This window comes from Otolemur garnettii, unplaced genomic scaffold (assembly GCF_000181295.1).
Source record: "Otolemur garnettii isolate 467f Iridium unplaced genomic scaffold, OtoGar3 scaffold00046, whole genome shotgun sequence".
Taxonomy (NCBI): Eukaryota; Metazoa; Chordata; class Mammalia; order Primates; family Galagidae; genus Otolemur; species Otolemur garnettii.
In genome coordinates, this window is record NW_003852441.1 from 2,666,738 (window position 1) to 2,683,448 (window position 16,711).

At 39.7% G+C, this 16,711-nt stretch overlaps 1 protein-coding gene across 1 annotated transcript in view; it reads right to left on the reverse strand.

The window, feature by feature from the left end:
* Window positions 1-16,711, reverse strand: part of NCOR1 (nuclear receptor corepressor 1) — a 181,712-nt gene that overhangs the window by 21,623 nt on the left and 143,378 nt on the right. The window contains exons 29-37 of the mRNA XM_012805930.2: window positions 15,955-16,038; window positions 14,410-14,666; window positions 13,688-14,048; window positions 11,843-12,070; window positions 8,819-9,028; window positions 8,184-8,333; window positions 7,398-7,511; window positions 3,289-3,454; window positions 2,576-3,087 (exon numbers count right to left, since the gene is read on the reverse strand). Of these exons, the coding sequence (XP_012661384.1) occupies window positions 2,576-3,087; window positions 3,289-3,454; window positions 7,398-7,511; window positions 8,184-8,333; window positions 8,819-9,028; window positions 11,843-12,070; window positions 13,688-14,048; window positions 14,410-14,666; window positions 15,955-16,038 (2,082 nt within the window). The remainder of the gene's footprint in view (window positions 1-2,575; window positions 3,088-3,288; window positions 3,455-7,397; window positions 7,512-8,183; window positions 8,334-8,818; window positions 9,029-11,842; window positions 12,071-13,687; window positions 14,049-14,409; window positions 14,667-15,954; window positions 16,039-16,711) is intronic.

Sequence of the window (16,711 nt, forward strand, 5' to 3'; positions counted from 1 at the left end):
ACTTGGGAGGCTGAGGCAGGAGACTCGCTTGAGCCCAGGAGTTGGAGGTTGCTGTGAGCTGTGATGCCACAGCACTCTACCCAGGGGTACAGCTTGAGGCTCTGTCTCAAAATAATAATAATAATAATAAATAAAATAAAACTTCTGCTCAAAAATCTTCGATGGCATTCCAGATTAATAATAAAAATTAATAAGGTAAAGAACTATCAAAGGTGCCTATGTGCTTCCTTGATGTTCCTAATCTCAGTAGGATATAGAATTTTCTGAAATTCTGTTGGCTGTAAGATCTTTTTTTTTTTAAGCAGTAATAAGCAGTGAGATAAGGCAGAATAAAAAAAATTGTGATATTTTCCTGGGAAGTGGAAAAGAAATCACCAGGAAAATACCAGACGAGATTAATAAACCAAAGAGGAAGAAGATCTCAACAATTAACTGAGACTAATAATTCCAATTCTGTGAGACAATCTGCTCTTAGAAAAACTTTGAAGCTATAAAGCTGATTCTTTGCCATGTTGATTTTAAAGCTATAGTTTATATAATGATGCATAACGATTTTCTCAAATAGATGGAGAACTGCTAACAAATAATTCCAAGTAATTTTTCAGTATTGTGTTCCATTTTGAAAATAAACAAATTATAGGAAATATCTGAAAAGAAGTAAATTCTTAGAAAGGGAGCATGTCAACTAACTAAGGATGATGCTCCCATCAGAGAAGGGTCCCCTCCAAGATGCAGGTCCCAGGGAAACTGCAGTGGGCTGCAGACTCTTCACGGTCCTGCCATGGCCTTAAGAGCTGAGGACTGGGGAGAAGCAGGTGGAACCTCCTGCTTGGAACCTTCTGGCTTTGGAGAGCTTTTCATACCTAGAAGTTGCACCAAAAGATCTGAGAAAACTGTCAGAGGCCCAAAGGGTATATGACCCTGGCTGGATGCAGGTATAGAAAGTACAGAAGGTGAGAATGACCTGCTTGGCCACCACCTGCTCCTCCAGCCCTTCTTACCCTAATGTCGTGGAAACTGTAGTAATCTGGGTTGTAGTATACTCAGGAGAATGGAAACTTGATAAATGGGATGGAAACTATCATTTAGGAACTAAAATAAATCACTGTTTGTGATTCTAAGTAATTTATACTGATTTTCAACTTTTGCATCCACTGTTACTCATCATTATTCATGTATGCAACATCCTAAATCTGCTTATAACTTCCAGTACTCAGTCAACTGAAAGTCTGATCCCAGATGGTGCTCACACTACTCTTCAAGTCTTAAGGTGCAAGATTAAGGTAATGTGCTTCACCCTCGGGGGTAAGGGAGGCTCTCAAGAGTCCGACTGAAAACCACACTGAATAACTGTCACTAGTCTACAGACTTCAGGCAAGTCATTGCCCAGTGATAACAAAGATATCCACACACAGAAACATGAACACTCAGAAAAAAAACTGGGCTTTCTACTTTTACACAATCTGAAAATCAAACTCCTAGAGCAAAATTTGGTTTGTGAAGCAAACTGAAAAGTTAAATCCAGTGATTAGGATGTGCTACGCCAGTCATTAAGTCCCAGCAGGGCCAAGTGCATATTTGTACAATCTCAGTACATCTCTTCCCCAGCCAGCAATTTTGTACATGTTGAAAACCCTATGTCGTAGATTTTCCTAATCTCGGGCTAAAAGGAAGTTTTGCTTTGATGCAACACAGCACTAAGCTGCCCCTTTTCTCTGTAAAAACCTCAACAATGGGTGGATAGGTACTCAAAAAAGTTATAATTACACTTGGGGATACTCAGAGATAAAAAGAACTGCACGTCACAATTGTGTGTGAGAAACCATTTTTTAAATACCTCCAATTGTATTTGATCTTTTCAATGGAGGTAAAAGACGACTACATATGACTGAATCATTTCCAGTATTACCAGATATTTGTTTAAATTCCTGCCTGTTCTTTCTGGAATTCCATATGGAATTTAGGCAATAGCTAAAAAGAAACTTTAAAAAGTAAATTTTCTAGCACTTTAATGTAGATTTTTGAATTCTAACAGATTTGCAGAATCGACATCATTAACAACTAACCAGATTTGGTCAAAATCCAACTTGTAAGAAAGGTACCATGTAAACACCAATTGCCAATAATAAGGTAATTTAACTTAAAAAAAAAAAAAAGTATCTTAGAAAAAGGACAGAACAGTCTTCATGGTATTGGCCAAAATACTAAGCCATGTCCTAGCAAACAATTCTTGAGAAATTATACCTCAGTAGCACAGAGCTTGACCATATACCCACCACCTCTCAGGTGTCTAAATATGTTAATAAGCTCTGCCCTCTATATACTTCCCAATGTTAACTGTCTAAATGGTATAGTTTTCTGAAGGAAAATAAATTGGCAGGGTTATAACTTAGGAGATTTCGATATTTACATAATCAATATAAGAAAACAGTAGAAAACACATTTTTGTACTACTAACCCACAAAACCTTTTCTATAATATTTACCACAAAAGCATTAGGGATTTTTTTATACCCCCAGTTCTGCTTTACCTAAAGAATAAAGTAATTCTTTACTCAGATATCACATTGTGAAACTCAGATTGAGATACATACAGCTACTAGAAGAGTCTGAACTTTGAGAGCCACGTTCCCTTGCATCCTTGTCCGAGGCAATTTGCCGGGTGATGATCACGTCTATGAAGTTAGCTGCAGTAATGGTAGTCTTCCCTCGGGTCCTTAGCTCTTCCTCATATCTGGATTTTGGAGGAGGCCCTTTATCTTTCCCAGCCTCAGAATAAACTACTGAAGAATGAGGCTGGGGCTTGCCACTTGGAAAGGCTGAAGAGGTGTATAGACACTGAACAGATCTCTTCTCCACCTCCAGGGTTTTCTGCTCTAGCTGCTGCTGTTCACTAACTGCAGCTGACCTGCTTCTCAAATTTTCTTCTAACCTGGCAGCTTCATGCTTACTCTCTTTTGTTTTGGAAACATCCATCTGGGGTGCAGAGGCTGCGGCATCCACAAGAGCAGCCAGGGCATCTGCAGCGGTGTTGTAACGGGAGGCTGGCAGGCCTTGGCTTATTGATGGGCCCCCAGCAGGCAGTGGCCTGTAAATAAAACGAAATCACAACTCTATGAAAGGAGATCATTTACTGAGGAATGTGGTGAGAGAAAAAGACTGCAAAAACAACAACAAAAAAAGGTTTAGAGGGCAGAAAAATATGACTATAAAAACTATAAGTCACAAATTTAAAAATGCACGTGCAAAGGACTGCCATTTTTTGTCAAAATATGTACAAAAGACTGACATGATGCGAAGCTGAGCAGTTGGATCCAAGGGTGTGATCACACTGGTTCCATTGGTTCCCTGGAAAACGCTGGGTCTTTGTTGCAACACGGTCTCCTGAGTTCTTACTGAAGGAGAAGGGGAACGAACATATCCATGACTACCAGGTCGGCCAGGCTGTTCTGAGCCTGCAGGGGCAAAAAGAAAAAGGAAGACAGACATGTCATAAGGAGGAAAGACAGAGACACAAACAAAAGGCAACAGCATTTATGGATTACTGATTTCCTAGTATTTCTAACAAGAAGAAAGGATAATGGGACAAGAAACTTGATATCCTATTTTCTAGCCTTTCTGGAAACATGCTCCCCAAGTTTCTCACTAAAGATGCAATACTACTGTCACCTACTGTCACTTCCACGATAGATTTCAATTCTGATTCCAGAAAGAGACAAAAAACATCAATGAAATCCTAATACAAATCAGGTAAGTTCATCTCTCAGATTTCCCCTCAAACTCTGGTGTGTTTATGATTTCCTAAATCAAATTTGGTACAACTTTCTAAGCATAATAATGAAAATAATATACCACACTTCTACCCCAGGGCGTGGGGCTGCTTCATAGTACCTTTCTCTGCTTTCTCTTTTGAAATGAAATCATTCAAACTGCCCTCCCACAGAGTCTGGCTCCAGTAACTACCCTTTTTTAATACTTGAAAACATTTTTGTTCAGTGAACTTTTCCTCTCTCATAACAAAGTCAGAGTTTAGATGTGGTCAGAACTACTTCACTCGGAGGATCCTGAACTCTTAGATACCCTGCCTACTCCCCTCTCACCCCATACTATTCTGTGCCCTCACTTCAACTTTCTAATATGCTCTTTGGTTTCAGAATAGCTGGCAGTTTTAGCATACCACCCTATTTTCACAGCTAACCCACCTCAACCAGGCTTCTCAACAAATTTCTCCCTACTGATCATTCATCAGCTTATATTAGGATTTCTATAGGATATACTCCCAGATGTGGAATTGCTAGATCAAGGAGCATTAAAAATATTTATCTCCAAAACAGCAACAGCTTCAATTCAAACTGCCACTGCCCTAGGGTGCTCCAACATGGAATATTTATCAACATTTTAAAATAAATGTCTGATACAGAAAAATGGTATCTTATTGTCTTAAATTGGTAGTTTTACATTAGTAAGATCACAAGCATTTAAAAAATCTAGTTCTCACCAAAGTTATGTATCACTTATATAAGACTTTTTGAAAATTAAATCACTTTTCCATGTTTTTATGTGGTCAACATGGAATGATATTATGGTGCCTCAGAATTCATTAAAGCATTTCCTATAGTCAGATTCTCAGTGGCTTTTATTATATATGGATAATAGGTTACCTCTAAAGGTGTTTGTGCTTTGCAACCACTGAATTATTTACGGTAAACCCTGGGAATATTTTTGGATTAAATATGATAACTAGCTTTTGGGGTCCTTCCATATACTGCAAACCACACTGATGTCAAAGGCCAGGCGTCCCATGACAACATGAACGTGCCGACTCCCTGTCACTGCGCCTTTCCATGTTGTACCTGCCTCTCTGACCATATCTCTGCTTTCTTTGACCTCCACCTGGAGCAGCCCTCTTGGCAACATCTTAAGACTGACCTACTCCTTTTTTCACAGTGTTGCCCCCAGAAACCTCATTCAAGCTAAAGTTTCAACTCTGGCAGGTTAACTCCTAAGTCAACACATCTAAGCTCTTTTATCCTGAGTATCAGATTAGAAGATCTGACAATACGTACATGGTCAATAATTTAATTTAATTGAAAGAAGTGAAAAGGGTAATAAGCACACCATGGATAAGAATAGATGGCTCAAAGACATATCAACTTCAGTTGAGAATCCAAAATTTGAAATCCAATATTTTTTTTTCAGACAGAGTCTCACTCTCTTGCCTACGCTAGAGTGCAGTGGCATCCTCCTACCTCAGCCTTCCAAGTAGCTGGGGCTAGAAGTGCCCACCACAACACCTGGCTAATTTTTCTATTTTTAGTAGAAATGAGGTAATCACTCTTACTGAGGCTGGTCTCAAGCTCCTGAGCTCAAGGGATCCTCCTGCCCTAGCCTCCCAGACACCATGCCTGGCCTCCAAACTTTCTGAGTGCCAATGTTACACTCGAAGGAAATGCTCACAGAAACAGGTGCCATCTCATTGAAACAGTTCAACTTTCCTGTTTTTGGATTAGAGATGGTCAAATGGTATAATGCAAATATTACAAAATCTGAAAAAAAATCCTGATCCCATGCACATTGGATAAAGAATATTTATCCTCAGCTTGGCGCCTGTGGCTCAGTGAGTAGGGCACTGGCCACATACACCAAAGCTGGCGGGTTCAAGCCCAGCCCAGGCCAGCTAAACAACAATGACAACTGCAACCAAAAAATAGCCAGCGTTGTGGCGGGTACCTGTAGTCCCAGCTACTCAGGAGGCTGAGGCAAGAGAATTGCTTAAAATCCAAGAGTTGGCAGTTGCTATGAGCTGTGACACCACAGCACTATACTGAGAGTGACATAGTGAGACCCTATTTAAAAAAAAAAAAAAATCCATCCTCTATGTTCAAAATAACTATCATTATCTCCATGCTCTCACTGTTCATTCTCCACTGTAACTGCATAGCAATCTTGTTTCTTTTCTTTTCTTTTTTTTTTTTTGTAAAGCACTCTTATTTTTTTAATTTTAATTTTTTATTTCATATTGATAGAAGGGTGCAAATTGTTTTTTTTTCAGTTTTGACTGGAGCAGGGCATTAACCCGCCACCCCCAGTATATGGGACTGGTGCCCTACTCCTTGAGCCACAGGCGCCACCCGGCAATCTTGTTACCTGTCTCTTCCTCACCCCCTATTTTCTAGTACTGTGAGGTACCTTTTATTCTATTTTCCTGTTCTTCCCAGCAGTTCTTTTCTGGCCATTCCCAGTGTCAAAACACTACTATTTCGGGCTGCCATTAGCATGCACATCAACTACTGAGAGTCTCACTGGCTTTCTGGCACCAGTCACACCCTCCTCGAGTGTTCAAATCTGTCTCATGCCACTCTTGTGTAAATGTCCCTCAGACACAATGGCAGTATCTCACTGTAACTCACACACCCTGCCAGCCACACTTTCCATTCTTTAAGTTCCAAGTCAGCAACACCTTCATACACACCTAGGAGTCTTTGCTCAGGTTGTGCTTTTGGTTGCAAGAATTCTGTCCCTGCCTATAGCCAACTTCTTGGGCTAAATCGAAATGATAGTTTAATCATGAAAATTACATTTTTTCCACATAATATTCATCTTACCACCATCTCAACGGCTATAGCACTTTCCCCTATTTTTGTTTTTTTAAGTTTAGGTTGCTATGAGGGTACAATTAGGGTACAATGTTTGCATTTGTTCAGTAAAGCCCCTGTAGTTGTACCCTGCACCCAGGAGGTGTGCCATACACCCTTATATTGTGCCTGCTAGGTGGGAGCTCACCAATCCCCCACCCACCTTCCCCCAACATGAATTAAATTAACTTTTTCTCTTTTCTGTTCTTTTGATACTTTTTTTTTTCCTTTTTTTTTTGAGACAGAGCCTCAAGCGTCGCTCTGGGTAGAGTGCCGTGGTATCACAGCTCCCAGCAACCTCCAACTCTTGGGATCAAGCGATTCTCCTGCCTCCACTTCCCAAGTAGCTGTGACCACAGGCACCCACCACAATGCCTGGCTAATTTTTTCTTTTTTTTTTTTAGGTGGTAGCTGTCATTGTTTGGCGGGCCCGGGCTGGATGTGAACCCACCAGCTCAGGTGTATGTGGCTGGTGCCTTAGCCACTTGAGCCACAGATGCCGAGCCCGTTCTTTTGATACTTTATAAGAATGTATTTTAACCATCTAGGTTAACACAAAAGATGTAAAGTCTCCACCTGTTTTTACAGCTGAATAGTATACCATGGTATATACATACACTACAGTTTATTAATCCATTCCTGGGTTATGGCTTTTTATCTTAGAATTTTTGTTTATACCCACTGCACCACTAAACATAATGCCCCACCAAACTAGATCACTAAGATCTAGATGCAGGATGGAGGAACAGAGTCTTTCACTGACCTGGCCGCAGATAAAGATCAGAGGAAGCTGCAGCAATCCGTTCCCGCTCTTTCTCCCGCTCTCGTTCCCGTTCCCTCTCAGCATTTGCAGCTGCTGCAAGGTGAGTTGGGTGCCCTGTAAAAGACGAGAATCTGAAACTTAAGAGACCAAAATGTCAATCTAGCAGGTCTATCAAATACTGAAATTCATAAGTGACTGAAAATTTTTCAAAAAGCTTCAAATATGGGACGTAGGAAATTTGTTTTATTTAGTCTTGAGTTGGCTACGGTGGCTCACACCTGGAACCTGAACACTCTGGGTGGCTGAGGTGGGTGGATCTCCTGAGCTCAGGAGTTCGAGACCAGCCTGAGCAAGATGAGATGCCATCTCTACTAAAATAGAAAAACTAGTCGTGCACTGTAGCAGATGCCTGTAGTCCTAGCTGCTCAGAAGGCTAACACAAGAGAAGTTCTTGAGCCCAACAGTCTGAGGTTGCTGTGAGCTATGATGATACCATGGCACTTTATCCAGGGCAACCAAGTGAGAATCTATTTCAAAAAAAAGTCTTGGATAACAAGTGGAGCATAATGAAAGCTTTTAGGGCATTTCAACAGTATCTAGTGACAGCTGGCACACAGGAACTATTACTAAATGTTAAAAATGATAGACCATAGTCTGCTATGGAATTAGAGTAAATAAACAAAAAGACCCACAAAAAAAACCATAAAAGACTAAATGAGAAAAACCCACCCCAAATACCGCAAAAGGCTACGTTATAAAAACTCATGCATGATTATAGAATCTTACCTGGAGACATGGAAGCAGAGTTGTATGGCCTGGGAGGGAAAGTAATCTGTGTACCAGGAATATACGTGATTCTGTCCATGGGAGGAGTACTTGTTCCCCCTGGATGAGGCACTAGAATTGTCGGAGGCATATTGGTCAGGTCAATGATTCCTATCCAAAACATAAATGCAATTTATGTTAAGTGTTACTCTAAAGGTACAAAACTATACATCATTTTTAGATTTTTCTATTTCTTTAATCCAATGATAACTTATATGTAATATAAATAAGAATGATGAAGATTATCCTTACTTTTTAAATCTAGACCTTTAAATCTAGAGAAGGATGTTAAATAAATACTAAGCTCTACAGCAGTAACCTCAAACAAAGTATGGACAAATTATAGGCAGCAAACTGGTAGACCATGAATTTCAAATACCACAATGATTTGGTTTTAGTTATTTCAGTGTTCATCAAAATACTTTGTCTCAACACATTACTTTGTTTTTGCTTCTAAGGACTAAAGTCAATGGGGAAAAGACCACAGCATTCTTTTCTTACTTTCCATCAATCATTCAACAAGCAAATATTAAGTACTCCAAGAAACATTGGATAAACAATAAACTCTATGAAATCTGAACCGCAGAGACACACACCTCTTGTTGCTGGGTATGGGAGACCCAGTGGCTGCTCTCTTGGGGAAAGCCCTCTGGCTACATCCGGGCGCAAATTCACTTGCATCTGCTGTGAGGTAATATAATCATTCAGGATTGTCTGCCTTGTGTTCTCCATTGCGTAAAGCTGATACTGACTCGGGTAACCTGGAGTTGGTGAAAGCTGTCTCTGAAACAGGTAAGCAGCAGCTGCTGCGTGAGAAAATGAAAGAAAGGTATTGAGTTTTGTTCTGAGTGAAATTTATCTGCTAAACATCGCACCGAAAAAGGAAAGGGAAAATTATCTATTGAGCTAGTGCACAAAAGCTAGTGCTTTTACTCAGCTACAAGGATTAAGGTGGATTCACTGCAGACCTTGATAAATTAGCAATATAAATTCTAAGTAACATCTGAGATGCAATGGAAAAGGCGAAAGAACAGTAGCTAAAAATTTCTTAATTAGTTTCATTTTTCGTCTTTGATATGTCACTTTATATGAATATTTTCATCTGAAATCCCTAAGAATTGTGTTTGCAGATAAAATCATTTATAGTACTGATCATCCAACACAACCAGTGGAAATGTATATGAAAACACTTTGTGACCAGCAGTAACTTTGCCTTCCTGGGGGTGAAAAGGATTAACTTATGAGCCTTTAATTCATACATGTGTCTGGAGCAGAGATTGGCATATTTTTACTATAAAGAGCCAGAGAGTAAATATTTTAGGCTTTGTGAGCTGTATAGTATCTATAACTGTAGTATAATTAACTCTGCCATTATAGAACAAAAGAAGCTACGGACAAATCAAATAAATGGGTGTGGCTGTGTTCCAATAAAACTTTGGAACTATTGGGTGGCAGTAGGATTTAACCAACAAGATGTAGTTTGGCAACCCCTAGATTAGAACATGACACAAGATGCTAGGATGGGGTAACGCAGTAAAAAGAATATAATGTCTCCATCCTCAAAACACTCACAATCTAGCTCAGGCTTGAAAATGCTACAAAACAAAGGACTACAATAAACACTAAACAAATTATAAATATTCAATATTAAGAATCAGAGTGCAATATTTTGCATATATAGTAGAACCTCCATAGTTGACCACTTCCCTATACTGACCACTTCCTTAAATTGGCCTAATTTTCATAGACAAGACACACACCACATGTACATATCAATACAGTAGGCCTAGTTCTTTATGTTGGCCACCTCTGTATGTTGGCCGGTTTGTTACAGTTTCTTGGGTGGTCACCTCACAAAGGTTCTACTGTATATGTTTTCCCTAGAAAAACAAATAACATGCTTTCTGGAACATTTACTTCCCACTCATCTAGAACTCGTAGCAGCTAAGTCTGTCAGCTGACTCTGCCTCAGTCTAGGAGACAGTGCCCTCAATACTGGGTTTGAGCTCCAATACTTAATGTTTGCAAGTGGCAAATAATTTGATACCATTGACAGAGTTTTGAGATAAAATATTTTCTACAAGTACTTTGCTACTATGAAATGTAAATAACCTTTAGAGATCTTAGTTTTTACTTTGGCACACTGGTAATGAAAAATACTTCCCTAAGGACCGAGGTGAGACACAATGTTCTGTGACCTTTTTTAACCTGAAGCATGTAATAAGCAAAGAGTTCTGAGCAGGAAACACACATATCTGACTGAGGCTCACGAGAAACAGGAAAGAAGAGAGAGGACGCGGCCCTGGGAGGAAAAGGTGGAGTCGGTCCTGCAGTGGATCAGGACAGCCCAGAAGAGATTCTCTTTACCCACCTGCTGCTGTGATCTCTCCTATCCTCTCCCTGCACAGAACAGACTGCTGTCTAGTAACCTGCAGACTTCTGTACCTCCCAGAATTCTATCTACCAACATCAGTGGTGTTCAAATTTCTTCTAACCGTACTTGTTACTGGAACTATGTAACTTCAAGAAATAATCTGTAAATTAGTAAATAAGGAACAAAGAGTCATTCCTCTGAAAACTAAGTTGACTTGCCTTGGAAAGACTCAATACAGAAGTTGAATCAAGTGTGGATAGACACTTTAACAGACTAAAGAAATCTAGAAGGCTTCTGCGTTTAAGTTTTGCTGGGACACAGCCACAGTCATTCACTTATGTTTGTTTGTTTGTTTGTGTAAAAACAGATACAGGGTCTCACTCGGCCAAAGTGACCCCTCGGCCAGGGTCTCACCAGGCCCAAGGTGGTCTTGAACTCCTGGGCTCAAGGAATCCTCCTGCCTCATCCTCCTGAGTAGCCTGGATGACAGGCACAAGCCACTGCACCTTGCCTGAATTCTGTATTTAGTCTGCTTGAAAGCGTCTTTAAATTCCAGCTTCACTTTAAAACAAACAAAAAATACCGAATCTTTTTTTACTGTAAGACAGATGATAGTGAGGTTTAATCAACAGTCTATGAAAAGGCCTTTGCCTTAGATGAGAACACTAGTAAATGAATAAATGTCTACTTATGTTGTAAAGTAACATGTTTAAGATAGTATCTGCCATTTTAAAATAATTCTTCACATTAACCCACTTTTCTCCTTTTCTTTCTTTCTTTTTTTTAAGACACTGTCTATGTCACTCTGGGTAGAGTGCTGTGGCATCACAGCTCACAGCAACCTCAAACTCTTGGGCTTCAGTGATTCTCTTGCCTCAACCTCCCAAGTAGCTGGGACTACAGGCGCCCACCACAATGCCCAGCTATTTTTTGGTTGCAGCTGTCATTGTTGTTTAGCTGGCCCACGCTGGGTTTGAACCCACCACCTTTGGTGTATGTGGCTGGCACTGCAACCACTGTGCTATGGGCACTGAGCCTAACCCACTTTTTTTCAATTGGCTTCTCCAATTTCCATCAGTTAAGAGGGCTTTTCACATACCCATCATTGTTAGTTCTTTCAAGCAGTGCTGATAACGTGCACTAATGATAAGTACAATTGTCTGCATATTGTATTATAACAGAAAGCTTGAAAGTCATACAAGTGATTATATCTCTGTCATAAATTGCTACTATATTTCATGCTTACCAGGATCCAGAGCCCTGTGAAAGGGCATGGCTGGATCCAAGTGTGTGGGGAGGTGGCTTCGATAAACCTCTCCTGCAGCGCTGCCTCTATGATGGGACTCAAACGGGCTATGACTCACGACAGGATCCACCCCGGGTACTGGAGACTTTGCTGGTATACTTTCTCTTTGAGTAGGTGTCAATGTGGATTTCCTTTCATGATTGTTAGATTTGCTAGAAGAAATCGTAACTGGAATAAGAGAGCCAAGGCCACAAACTTAACAAAATGTGAAAGTATGATAGCATTTATCTATTTCTCAACCATAATTGTAAACTATTTTGATCTTTTCTGTGCCCTAAACATTTAACATTTAACATAACATTTTCAATCATTCAAAATATGCCAATGTGAGGAGCTAAGGGTGACTGCCACCTTTTGGATTATAGTACCAGTATTTTATGTAGTACCACCCTATATCAGATTAAAAATGAAGCTCAATGCTTCCCTATAAATCCCATTATGAGTGATTTTTTCTGTATGACTTTAACTTTCTAAAGTTAAAGTTCCCCAACCTCCTTGCTCTCTGCCAATTTTTTCCCCTTCACTAATTTTTTCCTTACTCTGTTCTTCCACAATAACTTTCTCATTATCACGCCTTTATTATCTACTCCCTATTTCAGCCTCTCCTTTTCCAAACAATGTTATTCAGTGGTCAGACTGTTCTACTAATGCCCAACATATCCAAACACCAGACATCACCCTCAATGTTTAAAATTGTGGTAAAATATATGTAACATAAAATTTACCATTTCAGCCATCTTTAAAGGGTATAGTTCAGTGATATTAAATACAGCCATGAGAGTTCTGTAACCATCACCACCGTCTAATTACTAATATTTTTAATAATAGGAACTTGATGATGACCAAACGTTATCTACCTATCAAAACCAAGAAATCGTGTCGGCTTATGATACCCCCCTTCCAAGTCCCAAGCTGCTCAAATGTGGAGCTTATCCCTCTGTAGGGCAGTTCTTCTCCTTTGAAACTAAAGTCAAAAGAATTTGGATTCATTACCCTATCCACAAGGAGACACTTCCCCTGTGGTATACCTCTCAGAATAATCTTCAACACCTCACAATACTCTTCAATATTATAACCTGCATATTGTATAGCCTAGGACCTTGCATGTGACCCCTCAATGAATATGTATTACAATAAAATTAAAAATGATAAGTAGATATATTTTTAAGGGCCTCAGATTGTTTCAGGGATCACCTGGTAAGAATTAATTCCTCTCACCTTACTCACATAGTTACCGACAGGATGGGGTAATGATGATAACAATAATAACAACACCAGCACAGCAACAATAACAATTCACATTTATGGAGCACTTCACGAACACCAGGCACTACTGCAGGTTCTTAAACATACTACTCCATTTTATCTTCTCAACAGTCCAGTGAAGTAGGTCTTAATATTACACTACCATGTTACGGTTAAGAGAACTAAGGCATAGAAAACATAAGTAATTTGTCCAAGTTTATGCAGTAAGAACTCTAATTCAAGTCTAAGAAGTCTGGCTCCACAGAGCCTATGTTCTCACTGCCTCTACACAAACTGTCCAAACTGACTTCCAGGAGGCCTTACATAATTAGCTGAAAATCCACTCTAAAAATACACCTAATTCTCAAGCGTAGTCTGTGCTTCATTTAAATATGAAATATTTACCTGAAATTATGCCTACTTTTAAGGTGTGGTGCACCACAGGCCGCACAGTCTATAGATCCTGTGATAACGCAAAGTTGGAAATTTAATTTTAAACTGCAATAAAAATGACTAGACCAGGAAACAAAAGTAACCTACCATCAGAAGTTCTGTTCATCATGGGTGAGCCTCTGGACATGGTGCTCTGATAACTCACAGGGGTCCTCCGGGCACTGCTATCATCGTAAATGCCTGGGCTCAGCTGTGCTTTCGGAGCTTCATGAAGTGTGGACCTCAGAACCGAGGGGCCAGAGCTTACCACAGACGTGTGTCGGGAACGTACAGGCTCACCTGTTTTTACATCTTCATATTTTCCCCGTTCTACCACTTTTATGTTCTCTGGCACAATCTCCAGTGGAGGCATTCCACGGGGTATTTTACTAGGCCCCGTGATTAAGGATTTCACATTGTGTTTGATAGCAGATTGACCTGAGTTGCTGTCAAACTTTATTGGTGTGCCCTATAGGGAAAGAAACAAACATTAGTGGAGGTAGCAAAGTTTTAGGGCTATTTTACCATCTCACTCTAGGTCTGGCCCATGGCAGTTCTAGTTTGCCATGGTGCCTTTTGCTCAATCTGTGGGGCATCTCAATCGCAAACTCCCAGATCCTAGGCTGTATACTTGCCCACATGACATACTCCATGCTACAGACACAAAAAGAACCAAACTGATAATGTAGAACACATAAAACTTTCATGTTTATTCCCAAGCAGTCTGACATCCTAAGAACGACTTAAAATTCCTAAGTCATGTTTTCTAAAAAGTTCCATAAATATCAGCATGAACAGGAACTGCTGACAAAGAGCCAGAATCTGCTTACCTGGGAAATGGAACCTTCAATTATTGGCCTTGTACTTTGGACCACTTCTGGAGTTTTTCGACTTTCCTGAGTTAAAATATCTTGCCGTGGAATCTCATGAATGGAACGCCCCATTTCTTTGATGGTGGTAATGCCATCATATGGTTTTCCTTTGGTAATGGCACCTTCAAATGCTCGTATGGGAGGACTTTCCCTTTTAATCTGTTTGGGATATTTAAGGCCATCTTCAAAACTTTCAGTTGTTGCTCTTGGTGTGCCTTGAAAAAGAATTTAGTAGACATATTTCTTAAAATAATGCTGATGGGCCGAGCGCAGTGGCTCATGCCTGTAATCCTACCACTCTGGGAGCCTGAGACGAGTGGATTGCCTGAGCTCACAGTTTTGAGACTAGCCTGAGCAAGAGCAAGACCTTATCTCTAAAAAATAGCGTGGCATTGTGGCGGGAGCCTGTAGTCCCATCTACTTGGGAGGCTGAGGCAAGAAAATCGCTTCAGCCCAAGAGTTTGAGGTTGCTGTGAGCTGTGATGCAACAGCACTCTACTGAGAGTGACAAAATTAGATTCTTTCTCAAAAAAATAAATAAATAAATAAATAAAACAATGCTGATGGCTGCACAATGCCACTGGACACAGTACTCCTAAAAATGGTAAAAATGATAAATTTTATTACATATATTTTACTGTTATTTAAAATAATTAATGTGGGTGGCACCTGTGGCTCACTGAGTAGGGCGCCAGCCCCATACACTGAGTGTGGTGGGTTCGAACCTGGCCCTGGCCAAACTGTAACAAAAAATAGCCAGTTGTTGTGGCGGGCACCTGTAGTCCCAGCTACTCAGAAGGCTGAGGCAAGAGAATTGCCTACACCCAAGAGCTAGAGGTTGCTGTGAGCTGTGACACAACGGCACTCTACCCAGGGTGACAGCTTGAGACTTTGTCTCAAAAATAAATAAAATAATTAATGCATTGCCATCTTGTAGTTTCTAATCAATTTTGTTTATAGTAGATCCGCAAGTACTAATCAATTATTTTTTTATGGTTGTTTAAGATACATATTATTCATCACAGTCACAGAATGGTTTTACATGAGAAAAAGACGTCTCTCATGATTGGGTAACCATCATCTTCCAATAAACTATGTAGCTCAGATGCAGAAGAGTAATAATCAAGACTTTACTATTTCTTTTTTTTTAAACAGGAATCTCACTATGTTGTCCTCCATAGAGTGCCGTAGTGTCACAGCTCACAGAAACCTCAAACTCTTAGGCTAAAATGATTCTCTTGCCTCAGCCTCCCAAGTAGCTGGGACTATACGTGCCTGACACAATGGCTGGCTATTTTTTGTGTTGTGGTTGTCATTGCTGTTTAGCAGGCCCAGGCCGGATTTAAACCCGCCTGCTTTGGTGTATGTGGCTGGCGCCCTAACCGCTGAGATATGGGCGCCAAGACAATATTTAATATTTCAAAAGAGAAAGTATCTTATTATGTCAAACTTTTTCAGTGAGGTGGTTAATAAAGAAAAAGAAAAAATAAGCAGAAAGTTTACCTTGCATTATGGAGCCAGACAGCACAGTCCTTTCTTTGAGGTCAGAATGAGGACTCCCCCTAGGTAATGCTCGGCATATCAGCCCTTTTCAAACAAGAAAAGAATTCAATTATTAAATACAATGTACACATCAATTCACACACACTTAATATTGCCTTTAGTGTATATATTTTTGATAAAAGCTCTATGGAAGAAGAGAGGCCAATTTAAATTTGTGAACTATCCAAAGAATATCATGGGAAAAACAAAAGTTGAAAGCATCTAATATATGCTTTATCAAAGAGAGAGAAGATAATGGCATTGGAAATCACTGTTTAGCTCTGAAATAAGCCTGTGAAAAAGGAAAACATGAAATATGGATATCACAAAGATAGGAAAATACATTAAATAAAACTTGCAAATTAAAACAAAAGAGTTGTAAATAACCTCTTGAGAAGTTTTAAATTATAGTGCCAATAAATACTAATACAAAGGGTTAGAAATATCCACATACATTTACCCTGAAGGTGAGTTTTTTAATATAAAGAAAATTTAGCTCTAAGAAAACTAGATAGGAATTATGCTTCTTTTAGTATTTCAAATAGATTAAAATTAGTTAAGTCAGATTAAGATTTAAAGAAAATAAGTCATTAACAAAACAAAACCATAGGCTTAGCTCCTGTAGCTCAAGCGGCTAAGGCACCAGCCACATACACCAGAGCTGGCAGGTTCGAATCCAGCCCAGGCCTGCCAAACAACAATGATAACTACAACCAAA